This window comes from Entelurus aequoreus, linkage group LG13 (assembly GCF_033978785.1).
Source record: "Entelurus aequoreus isolate RoL-2023_Sb linkage group LG13, RoL_Eaeq_v1.1, whole genome shotgun sequence".
NCBI classification, from domain to species: domain Eukaryota; kingdom Metazoa; phylum Chordata; class Actinopteri; order Syngnathiformes; family Syngnathidae; genus Entelurus; species Entelurus aequoreus.
In genome coordinates, this window is record NC_084743.1 from 22259883 (window position 1) to 22273549 (window position 13667).

Below are 13667 nucleotides of genomic sequence, written 5' to 3' on the forward strand. Positions count from 1 at the left end.
TCTAGGATCCTGCCGACATTATAGAGTTGGTCCACAGTTCCACGACCATGCAGGACGAAAACCACACTGTACCTCCTGAATCTGAGGGTTCGACTATCCGGCATAGCCTCCTCTCCAGTACACCTGAATAGACCTTACCAAGAAAGCTGAGGAGTGTGATCCCATGGCAGTTGGAAGACACCCTCCGGTTCCCCTTCTATCCGGACGGATGGAAGATCTCAATGATTTAGTTACTTTACACTGTGTTCCTGTTAATGATGTACGTTATTTCAAATAACTAAAGTATCAATATTTTGATTTAGGCATCAATATTAGAGCATACATATATGGTATCAACTGTATCAATATATCAGCATAGAACCGCATATTATGAGTCAAAAAATGTTGGTCTGTCCGTGTGGTCAACGTTATTTCATTTTCTCACTATAGCAATAGTTAAATGTAAATTAAAAGTAATGAATGAGCACACACTGCATAATTTAAAATATATAAATGGTGGGGGTAAATAAATAGGTCTCGATAACTTATATTGGCCACAAAAGTGGTCCACACAGAGCGTATCAAATGACAGGCGACGGGGGCGTGATAACAGAATGGAGTGGCACTTTGGCCCGGCTACTGTTGCCTTTATCCCGGCTCACGGTCCCAACACAAAATAGCCTCGCATGACCCGATGTAAAACAGAAGCTTTGCTCAGTCTTCTCTGTCAGCTGTTAGTTTAACCTCGTGCTGTAAAAAATAATCAGCTCACTGCCAAGTCTCTCAGTATTCATTCTTGTGAGCTCGGGATTCAGAATGTCATCCAGATGATGATGTCACCAAAGTCAAGAATGCATAACTTAACTGAATAGATATATTTTGGTCAGCAGGGAATGGTCCCAGTGTGCTAATTGATAATGCTGATTAAAAAGCAGTTTTTTTAATTTATTTTTTGCTGTTCCTTGCTTTGGTAAAAAATGGTAACTCTTCTGCTAAGGCTGGCGTGAAGACATGCCACTGCAGACACAACAAAAAATATACAATTGTGTGTTTATATGTACAAAACCCAAAACCAGTGAAGTTGGCACATTGTGTAAATCGTAAATAAAAACAGAATACAATGATTTGCAAATCCTTTTCAACCTATATTCAGTTGAATAGACTGCAAAGACAAGATACTTAAAGGCCTACTGAAATTATTTTTTTAAATTTAAACGGGGATAGCAGATCCATTCTATGTGTCATACTTGATCATTTCTCGATATTGCCATATTTTTGCTGAAAGGATTTAGTAGAGAACATTGACGATAAAGTTCACAACTTTCGGTCGCTGATAAAAAAAGCCTTGCCTGTACCTGAGCGAGGATGAAAGATTTGTGGATGAGGATCGTGAGAGTGAAGGACTAGAGTGCAGTGCAGGACGTATCTTTTTTCGCTCTGACCGTAACTTAGGTAAAAGGGCTCATTGGATTCCACACTTTCTCCTTTTTCTATTGTGGATCACGAATTTGTATTTTAAAACCACCTCGGATACTATATCCTCTTGAAAATGAGAGTCGAGAACGCGAAATGGACATTCACAGTGACTTTTATCTCCATGACAATACATCGGGGAAGCACTTTAGCTACGGAACTAACGTGATAGCATTGTGCTTAAATGCAGATAGAAACAAAAGAAATAAGCCCCTGACTGGAAGGATAGACAGAAGATCAACAATACTACTATCAGGGGACACCGAACCAAACACTGGACCTGTAACCACACGGTTAATGCTGTGCCGCCTGTCGAAGCCTAGCAATGCTGTTGCTAACGACGCCATTGAAGCTAACTTAGCTACGGGACCTCGTCAGAGCTATGATAAAAACATTAGCGCTCCACCTACGCTAGCCCTCATCTGCTCATCAACACCCGTGCTCACCTGCGTTCCAGCGATCGACGGCGCGACGAAGGACTTCACCCGATCATTGATGCGGTCGGCAGCTAGCGTCGGATAGTGCGTCTGCTATCCAACTCAAAGTCCTCCTGGTTGTGTTGCTGCAGCCAGCCGCTAATACACCGATCGCACCTACAGCTTTCTTCTTTGCAGTCTTCATTGTTCATTAAACAAATTGCAAAAGATTCACCAACACAGATGTCCAGAATACTGTGGAATTTTGCGATGAAAACAGAGCTGTTTGTATTGAGATACAATGTGTCCCAATACTTCCGGTTCAACCATTGACGTCACGCGCAAACGTCATCATACATAGACGTTTTCAAGCGGAAGTTTCCTGGGAAATTTAAAATTGCACTTTATAAGTTAACCCGGCCGTATTGGCATGTGTTGCAATGTTAAGATTTCATCATTGATATATAAACTATCAGACTGCGTGGTCGGTAGTAGTGGCTTTCAGTAGGCCTTTAACATTCGAACTGGTAAACGTTGTTGTTTTTTGCAAATATTAGCTCATTTGGAATTGGAACATTTGTATGCGTTTTTGAATTTGTGGAGGACAAAAAAAGTCAATTATTTTCATTTGCCTCACTTTACCTGTCTTTTCCCTGCCAGAGCATCCAGTGACAATTTTAAGAAAACTAGAGGACCAGAAATTCCCTGCGGCAGCAACACTCTCCATCGAGTGTGAGCTTTCAAGGCACAATGTGGACGTGAAATGGATGAAGGCAAGTCCATACTTCTACACAAGGAGTGTAAATAATTATTAAATGATGTATCCATTTGTAGTCCTCTATCAAACTTCATTGATTAACTCAAGTTGTCCCTTCTGGTGGACATTTATCAACATAAAATCATGCTTGCAAAGGTAATAGCCTAATCTATTGCAGGTTATCAAACTGTGGCACAGTGGGGAGGCTCACTGTGGCCCACAAATACTATATAATGCACCTGGGGTCTGCCCTTCTCGTTACAAAAAAATATTTTCTGAAGCATATTTTGTGAAGGTCTCTTTTCACACTGGAATTTGATTTATTTTGGGTTGGGCATATTGACAAGTATCATATTTTCCGGATTATAGGGCGCACCAGATTTTAAAGCGCACTTCCGACGAATGGTCTATTTTCGATCTTTTTTTCATATATAAGGCGCACCGGATTATAGAGCGCATTAAAGGTGTCATATTATTATAATGTTTTTTTCTAAATTGAAAACTCTTCCTTGTGTTCTACATAACATGTAATGTAAGATGGAGTTAACTGTTTTAATGACATTCAGACTTTACTTAAATCAATAACGGAGCAGCAATTCCTCATCCGGAAAAAACAACAAGTATATGTCCCGTGAAAATTCGTCCGAACGGAACTCTCTAATAACTAAAGTTGCTTGAGTGAATAATGTAAACTCACTACACCGGTATGTTTTAGTGCTTTCATGGCGAGTTTACTGACAGATATAAGTAAGAATTTTACACTGCTTTATATTAGAAATGGCAACAGCTTAGGATGAATGTCCCACAACAAGAAGATAGAGAAAAAGAAGAAGCTTATCGACTACGTTGGACTACAAAGGCGGACAAGCGCAATTTTTCAGGATTTATGCACATCCCAAATACCGATCAGCAGGTACCAGAAAGTAAGAAAAGTTGCTTTTACATAATATTGCAAACAAAATGCCAGATAATATGTCTTACCTTATACACACACCATAATGATTTACGTATGTTTAATGCGCCGACAATCCATCAAGCGGTGCGGCTTCATAGCTTACCAAAGTCGTACTAAAACATTTAGATAGATGGAACATATACTGTAAAATGTTGGTGTTGTTTACTTGAGTCATATTGCCATCATAGTGCAGTCTACACATATCGCTTATGTTTGACTGCCACCTACTGGTCACCCTTATCATTACTCCATGTACCAAATAAAATTGCTTCGAGGTCGGTAAGCAAAACCAGAATTATTCCGTACATTAGGCGCACTGTCGAGTTTTGAGGGAAAAAAAGGATTTTAAGTGCGCCTTAAAGTCTGGAAAATACGGTAACTGAAGTGACTGTGCAGGGTATGTTCTTCATTTTTCCTCAAGTTTTTGCGTCTCCCCTGAAGTCCTCTGGCACCTCCTACTGGCAGCCTACCTCAGACTTAGAAAACCCCTACTCACAACACACGGCATGCTAGCAGCTAATTGGCTACAATAGACTGACCATACGTCCTCGTTTCACCGGACATGTCTTCTTTTGCGGAGCTGTCCGGGCGGAGTTACTTAAATGCCTCAAATGTCCGGCATTTTGAGTTAGGGTTGCGTGTATTTTCAATGTACGTTCAGGGTTAAGAAGGGGTTAAAAACAAAACAAATTGTGCGCGCAGCAGCATTGGTGAGGGAGGGGCAGAAACAGAGAGAGCGAGAGAGTTATGATGAACGCGCATGTGTCGCCAGGCTCTGCTTTTTATCCATAGATTTATCAGATTTAATTTTTTGTTATCTATAGCAGGGGTGTCAAAAGTGTGCCCCGGAGGCCATTTGCGGCCCACAGCTAATGTTTTAAAGGCCCACGGCACATTCTAAAAATACCATTAAAATAAACAAAAACATAACAAAGGTGAAATAAAAAAGCTTAAAAGGTGAAATGTAATTTAGAAAAAGTTGCAATGTTGACTAATAAAACAAAGCTGTTTTTTTTCTTTCAAACTGTCATTGCTCAAAACATAATATTGAATCATAATCAATGTTATTATGAATTATTGACCTATCCAAGGTTCCAATTACTTCACATCAAATATTCCACTAAGAAAAATATTTTTGGTGAAAGATTTTGCAAATTTGGTAAATAAATAACCCAAAAATGTATATTTTGTTGTTTTCTTACTGTACCGAAAATGAACTGAACCGTGACCTCTAAACCGAGGTACGTACCGAACTGACATTTTTGTGTACCATTACATCCCTATGTAGAACTGATTTTCTTTGTGATACATTTAAATTGTATTTAGAATCAACTTGTTTACATATATTTATCCTCGATTTTTTTCTGCCAGAAATAAACCCATACATGAATTAAGTTCCACTGTTTGCTAACCATGTGCTTATTTCACACGGTCAATGGGCTGCAGTTTTGGATAAAAAATAAGAAAAAAGTTACTGTTTTGATGTATAAAGTTCCTGAATCAAATCACATCGTATCATTCTAGATGAGTTAAATTGGAGCAATGAAAAATAAATAGTCATTACATTCGTCTATTCTACAAAGTCATCGCTGTTCAGTCACATATGACCTGAAGTTGTTGGTTAATAATTAAATTTCATTTTATCAACTGTTGTTTTGTTTTCTTCTTCAGAATGGCAGCGAGTTGAAGCCTGGCAAAAACGTACGCATTTATTCAGTCGGACGGAAGCGATTTCTTCAGATTACAAAATGCCACGTCTGTGATTCTGGCGTGTACACCTGTGACACCGGAGACGTGACTACATGCTGCACAGTGGAGGTCTATGGTAAAGCCTGCTGTTGTTAAATAACCAATTAGGCATCTGGTTGATTTACAAAAAACTGGAAACAATCTCCATCCCTCCATGATCTATATCGCTTCGCCTGAGCAGGGTCCCCTGCTCAGGGGATGGACCCGTTGCATTTTTGTGGCTTTTAATGCCTCACAATCAAACACTTATATGTTAAAATACTGAACAGATGTTTACCTTATCACAATAAGGTAAACAGCGTTTGTGGGTCCATCAGACCCACAAACGCTGGCTGAGTAACAACAATATGAACATTACACATGGGTTAAACACGTTTTGGCATTCTGTTAGCTGCAGGTGTGTTTTTTACAAGTGACCTCTGACCAGTACAATTCAAAGGACATGGAAATATTGACATAATAATACATCAGTTGTCTGATTTATAAAAGTGTGCATTGGAATACTTGTGTACGCACGTAAGCCGAAAATAGTGAATGCACACAATTATTCAGACTTATCAACAACATGCATTCCCAAACCTGCGTACACTCTTCCTTTTATCAATCACACTCCACCTGCATATATGCAAGGTCCGCCTCCCACCATAAATGGTGAAGGTACAACCTCTTAAGTAAATTGCAAATCAATGAGCCTGTTGACCGATTACATTTGGCCATCAATTCCGCCAGCGAGCAAAACAAACACCAACAAACAAATTCAACAACACATATATTGAGGTGATTATGAATGAGATAGAGATTTAATTGAAGTAGTAGTGGACATTGCTGCAAAATATCGCATTCAAAACTCATGATTTAACGTACAATTCTGCGAGTTAATCAAGTCAACTTTGAGTGAAGCATTCTTCTTAATGCAATGTTTTGTTAGAACAATGTTTTTACAAACAATATACACTTGGGTTTGTTGTGGAAAATGCTAACAAAACTTGAAATGCAGTCCAACACTGCCATCTGCTGGGAATTTACAATCATTACAATAACGCTGATCAGTCATGTGTAAGTCAAGGGCTGCTGTGGTTTGCAAACTGCAAATATAGCACATGCATTTCAGGGAATTGAACAGGAACTACATATTTTCATTATAACCGTAAATGAATGTTGGACATATGTATTGACAGAGCGAGAGCTGGAGATCCTGCAAGCCCTGGAGGACGTAAGCATCCTGGAAGATCAGAATGCTGTATTTGTGTGTGAGATCTCACTGGAGGATGTGCCGGGGGAATGGTACAAGAACAGGGAGATGATACAACAAACTAGTACCATCAAGATCCGCCAGGAAGGTTTGTGTACATTTTGATTCATTTTTTTTTTTTTCTAAATTGAGCAAATCTTATATGTCTGCGAGTCGCTAAAAGTCTTGACAAGTCTGAAATACAACTTTCAGTTGTTGTTGTTTTTTTTTTAAATAAAAATGTGTTTATTGGATTTTTTTACATAAACAGTCCAGAAATGCAATTAAACACATGTAAAATATTATTTTTTTGCTCCCCCAAACAAGCAACCCACAAACATTATACAAACCCCGTTTCCATATGAGTTGGGAAATTGTGTTAGATGTAAATATAAATGGAATACAATGATTTGCAAATCATTTTCAACCCATATACAGTTGAATATGCCACAAAGACAACATATTTGATGTTCAAAGTGATAAAAAAAAATGTTTTTGTAAATAATCATTAACTTTAGAATTTGATGCCAGCAACACGTGACAAAGAAGTTGGGAAAGGTGGCAATAAATACTGATACAGTTGAGGAATGCTCATCAAACACTTATTTGGAACGTCCCACAGGTGAACAGGCAAATTGGGAACAGGTGGGTGCCATGATTGGGTATAAAAGTAGATTCCATGAAATGCTCAGTCATTCACAAACAAGGATGGGGCGAGGGTCACCACTTTGTCAACAAATGCGTGAGCAAATTGTTGAACAGTTTAAGAAAAACCTTTCTCAACCAGCTATTGCAAGGAATTTAGGGATTTCACCATCTACGCTCCGTAATATCATCAAAGGGTTCAGAGAATCTGGAGAAATCACTGCACGTAAGCAGCTAAGCCTGTGACCTTTGATCCCTCAGGCTGTACTGCATCAACAAGCGACATCAGTGTGTAAAGAATATCACCACATGGGCTCAGGAACACTTCAAAAAACCGCTGTCAGTAACTACAGTTGGTCGCTACATCTGTAAGTGCAAGTTAAAACTCTCCTATGCAAGGCGAAAACCGTTTATCAACAACACCCAGAAACGCCGTCGGCTTCGCTGGTCCTGAGCTCATCTAAGATGGACTGATACAAAGTGGAAAAGTGTTCTGTGGTCTGACGAGTCCACATTTCAAATTGTTTTTGGAAAGTTAATATTGTAAATCTCACATTCTTTATCTACATGTACATTCTCATTCAGTAAAAAAATTAAAAATTCCATTCCGTTTTTTCAGGCTGTCTGTCAACATTTTTAGCATTCAATCAGACAGTATTGTGAGGTTTTGTATTAGTGTTCCTAAAAATCAGATATACCGGCCCCCATTCCCCTTTTTTCGCAAAATTTAGCCCCACGAGTCAAAATAATTGCCCAGGCCTGATCTAATGAGTGGTTGTCCAAGTTAGGGGTTGGTTAGGGTTAGAGTGAGGGAAACAGAAAAAAGCAGAAGAAATAAACAATAGCCTACTTATCAATATATCTCAAATGTTTTCTTCAAACAATATGATGTAAAATTGTCATTATGGAAAGAGGAGTAACACCATATCTGGTATGCCTTGTGAAGCTATATGCGATTGGTCCATGAAACGCAATCTGGGAACCACCATTGGGCATTCTTGTGTCCAGGCCTGGCCCTAACCAATCTGGCGCCCTAGGCAAGATTTTAGGTGGCGCCCTCCCACATCGGCAGTGAAGTGTATATACTCACAAGAAACCGAATAGCTTTGTCTTTGACCTTTTTTTTTTACTTAAAGAAAGCAAATTAACAATCAGAATTGTTAACAAGATAAAAAAACTATGGATAAATAAATGAATACAAAAAATAAAAAATTAATATATGAAATACAATATTTTTTACATACATAAACACAAAATAAAAGGTGTCAACAAGTTGCATAAAATAAATTAAAAATACAATAAAAATAAGGCACTGCACAAAACAAGATATCAAACCAGTATGACTTTAACAACTATATTACAAAAAAAGGGGATCCAACAGAGTTCTCTATTTGTGCTTTTTAATATTGCATTAACTAGAATGACTTACAAATTACTGTACACCAGGAAGTACTGTAATTACCTAACGTTACGTTATTATTTTCCATAGCAATTTAGCCCCCTCCACAATATTAACCCGACATTAAAACAGAACTAGCTATTTATTGATTACGAATTGCCGAATCATGTAACATTAGCTTAATGCTAAAGGTTACTATCACATTCTGTAACAGACAAATCATTTCATGTGGGCTAACGTTACCTACCTGCTACCTCTGTCTTTTTCTCGTTTCTCCTCCTCTTCTTTTCTATTTTTTTCTTCCCTGGGCACCTGACAGTTTTGGCCGTTTTGACATCTTGTGTTGATTTTTTTATGTGGTGACGTCCAAAAAGAGTCATGATACGGGAAGGGAGGGGGCACACCGTGCGGGGGGAGGGGGGGGCGTAATGTTGTAACAAATAATATTTATATTAAATAGGCTTTACTTTGCATTTTAATTAATGTGGGATTATTTTATGTATTTAGAAATAATAGTACCAACTTTTTTATTTTTTTCCTCCAACATATTGGGCACTGGCGTGGCGCCCCCTGATGGACGGCACCCTTAGCATTTGCCTATACGGCCTATGCCACGGGCCGGCCCTGCTTGTGTCATCACGTCTGTGATAGAGTTACTTACAGTAAAAGTGATTATTGTATTGTTTTCAGGGACCAAACACTTTCTCCTAATGTGCAATGTGCGGCCAGAGGACTGTGGCGAGATTAAATTTGTGGCCAGACATGTGCACTCTGTGGCTCAGCTGAAAGTAACAGGTAAAACAACACAACTCTCAGTCCTACCGCAGCTTTTGTAACTTCAAAATGTCTAAAACGCAGTGCCGTCGTTTTCAGAGATTCCCGTCGGCATTGTGAAACCTCTGCAGGATAAGACCGTGCCGGAGACGAGCCGAGTGATATTGGACTGCACCGTGTCCAACCCGAGATGTAGTATTCGATGGTACAAGGGGAGCAACGTCATCCTGCCTTCGGAACGCTTCGAGATCAGCAGCGAGGGAGGCTATCGCAAGCTAATCATCCAACAGGTGGCGGTAGCTGACGAAGGCACCTACAGTATGCAGGTCGGGGAATATACATGTTCGGCAAAACTGACCGTGGAGCGTAAGAGTAATCATGAATAAAATATATATATATATATATATATATAATATATATATATATACATACACAGTGTAACTGCACTATAAAATATGTCTGTAATATATTTGTTTCCTTATTTGGTTCCTTTAAAGAGTATTTTGGCATTGTGTGGGTGTACCTACCGAAGGGGCCTGTGCATGTTGAAATAGTTGTTACTGTACTCTATACTGATGTACTATGAATTCCTCCAAACAACACAGCAATGTTTTCTCTGTTGAAGTAACACATGGAATATGTGAACAACGTGGTCTAAGTTAGAAATCCGAGCCGTGTAGAGAGAGTTTGGTTAACTCAGATTTAAAGTTAGTAGCTCACATGATGCCCGTAGTCACTTGAGGGGCTTTTGACCAATCATTTAGGAGATCCTGTGGCCAAACTCTCTCTGATTGGTGAAAAACTCTTCACGTGAGTACAGGGCGCCATGTTTGCTACCAATTTTGAAACTGGGATCGACATTCTGTCAGAAATAACCTTGCCCCGCCCTCTAGACATTTAACATGAACACAATATTTGTCTTATATACATTAATACAAATATGTTCATACCGTATATAAAGAGTATTACATCATCCCTTCACTGACAACAATTGCTGACAGCCTAACCGCCTTTTACATGGGCCACTATGTCATCGTGGAAGAATTAAATTGTATTATTTTCTTATAAAGAGTCAAATATTTACACACATATCAGTACAATGTTAAGTCGAATGTCTAATATGTTGGCTTCACTGTATCCTTTATTTTCTTTCATTTCGTGGGCGTATGGGACTTTGGAACGTCCCCAAACGCTGCTACGCCAATTTCAAGGAAGTGTAACAAGTGGTTTATTGATAAGAAATAAATGTTTTTTTTTATACAATCGCATTGTTCCAACGTTTTTGATGAAGAGAGTCATTCTAGAAATATATGTCATCCCCTAACACACATTTATTTTACATGCCCATCCATTTTCTACCTGCCGGGGTCAATTTCACGGCCAGTGTTGCCAACTCCTCAATAAGGAAAGTAGCTATTGGCCGTCCTAAAAGTCGCTAGATGACATCATCGCCTCATTTGCAAAATTACGCCGTAGGAGAGAGGAATAGCGGAGAGATATAAAGGGAGTTTAAAAACATGGTAATACGTGTTGAGGTTATACAGCTTGGCAGACAGCTAACAAACAATCCAAGATGTCTAATAAAGTTCCAAAGCGGATGAATCTATTTAGGCTCTTTATTGTTGTTGATCTTGCTTTGTCTTTTCCTGTCTTTACTTTTGTCTTGCACTGAACTTTTATTTTTGTAAAACTGAAATACACAAAATGACAAATGTATAAGCTATGTGATTCACTTAACATATCAAAATGTAATACACAATATGTAAATATTAGCTTCACACAAATATACAGTACTATCATCAAACAAATACTTCTGAGTGTTGAAACTATTTCGACGGTGGAAATATAAGATTGGCCGCCATTTTAAGTCCTCAAAACATCCATCAAAACAGTGCACAAAAATCGTTTTTCATTAAATATCTTACAATCAAATGTAACCACTTTCACCTTAATATTGAGTTACATAAACAAGTTCAACAGTTTACTTACAGACTTATCTTTTCCAAGGCTTGTAAGAGCTAACACAACTTGTCTACTTCTCAATTGTCTCATGAACTGAACTGACATCGTCAACCCGGAAGTGCCCAAACTAATAAAGCGTAGTATTTTCATATCGGCACAAGGTGTCAGTAAGAGTCTACAATCAAATGGGCATAACATTAATTATTGACTAGAACTCCATATGAACTTTCTTCTGTTGAATCTTAGTTTTTGTCCTTTAAATTTAAGTCAATTTTATTCTACATTGTTAAATGTTAGAGCAGGTTTTGGCAACCCAAAATGTAGTAAAAGCCTTATATAATTCTTATAATAAAGGCCATATTAGCGTACTATCAAAATGACTATGTGTCGCAGGTTGACGCAAATCTTCGTTGACAGAAATGTTGAAATATAATATTTATTCTACACATTTTTACAACATTAGGAAAACGGAGGCTTCTCCGAGGGTGGGATAACTCCTGGAAATTACTGGCTCAGAATGGCCAAAGGTATAGATGTGTGTGTCCAAGTTAAAGGAAACGGCAGGCTGTCTTTTCCTAATGGATAACGTTTGCTGTGGTCTGGAACAACATGGCACACAAACAACTATCAGAAATGCAGCCAATATTACATACAGATAATGTGTCATGAGACATGCAAATATTAATTAAATACAAATCACATAATTAAAGGAAATTAAATTAGCTCAAATATACCTACTGTGAGCTTTGCGTACTCACAGACTCAAAGATATACACTCTGGAAGCCAGTTGTGCAGGGCTAAACAAAGGTTTAATGTTTTTTTCCAGTTTTCACTCGTATTATTGTCCAGACTTTTCAGTCTCACCAGTCCTCCTTCTCCTCCTGCACCCGGCCGCTCACTGTTAAAGACAACAGATGATTAGATTAACACTTACCACCTGCGCAATCTAATCATCTGCCAGCTGTGTCTCGCCGTCAGCACATGCCACGCCCCCGTCTGATGGCGCTCTGTTTTCAGCACCATGGACAGAGGCTGTGACCTTTACTCCTACAAGCGCGCTGATCACACTCCCTTTCCACACCTACAAACGAGGTATAAGGATGCAATATGTACATACAGCTAGCCTAAATAGCATGTTAGCATCGATTAGCACTTCAACAAGTCAATAACATCAACAAAGCTCAGGTTTGTGCATTTACGCACAGCATAAAACGTTTGGTGGACAAAATGAGACAAAAAAGGAGTGGCATAAAACACGCCTTTCTGTGGTGGCGTCGGGGAAAGTTTTACATGTTAACAAACTATGGTGAGTTCAAGTACCACCGAAATTAGTAGGACAAAACAGCGCTCGCCAAATACTCTCATCAGTGAAGCGTGTTTAATATAAACAGTGGGATTTCTAACAATTAGGACAGTTTGTGTCATGTTTGTCCTAAAGAAAACATATTAAAACAAACTTTTTTTTTTCTCATATCTTTTTCCATTTTCATACATTTTTGTAAAAGCTCCATGGAGCCACTAGGGCGGCGCTAAAGAGCCGCATGCGGTTCTAGAGCTGCGGGTTGCTGACCCCAGTGTTAGAGTATTAAATTTGATCAAAAGACTGGATGGAGTGTTGTGACATTCACGAACGAACCGAATCTATTGACTGGCTCATTAAGATGAACGATGGGAAAGAGACGTTACAGTGACATGAGGGTGGAAACATTTTTCGATTACATCTCGCTCTGTAAAAAAAGACGGAAGAAGCAGCAGTTTAGCGAAAAAGTCACCAAGTTGTCAAAAATAATCACGGTTCATACAATCAGTGACGTCATCAAGGCAACCATTTTTAAAAAAATCTTTACTAAAAAAACAAAAAAACCCTATGGTAAGTATTTACTTTTATAATTCCAAGTTTTCTTCATTTTGTACTTGTGGCTGGATGTTGTCAAGCTTAACATGTCTATCCTGTTGAAGGAAAATATTAACGAATAAAATAACATTTATTAACCTTTATGCACTGTCACCTTCTATAATGGGTAATTTAGCTAACTCATGGTACCCAGACAAGTTCATTGTTACCAAGCCCTACAGGACTGGGTGAACATTAGGGGTATCACATTTTTATTTATTTTTAATTATGAATAAATCGCGATTCTTAATCGATTAAAAAAGCAAACCTTTTTTTAATTTATTTTTTTACATTTTATATATCCTTTCTAGAGACACAGGCAAATCATATTGTTGATGCAGATGCCCAAATCTGCTGGACATATTTACTTTAGAAAAAAAAAAGTTGGATATTCCTCTTGTTGTCTTCTTTATATTTAACTTTATTAAACGT

The 13667-nt window shown here is 38.4% G+C and overlaps 1 protein-coding gene across 1 annotated transcript in view; it reads left to right on the forward strand.

The window, feature by feature from the left end:
* LOC133663250 (obscurin-like protein 1) overlaps positions 1-11227 on the forward strand; it is a 93197-nt gene extending 81970 nt beyond the window's left edge. The window contains exons 16-21 of the mRNA XM_062067590.1: positions 2529-2641; positions 5252-5405; positions 6508-6669; positions 9295-9399; positions 9478-9753; positions 11190-11227. Coding sequence (XP_061923574.1) covers positions 2529-2641; positions 5252-5405; positions 6508-6669; positions 9295-9399; positions 9478-9753; positions 11190-11227 — 848 coding nt within the window. The remainder of the gene's footprint in view (positions 1-2528; positions 2642-5251; positions 5406-6507; positions 6670-9294; positions 9400-9477; positions 9754-11189) is intronic.
* Positions 11228-13667: the final 2440 nt, after the last annotated feature.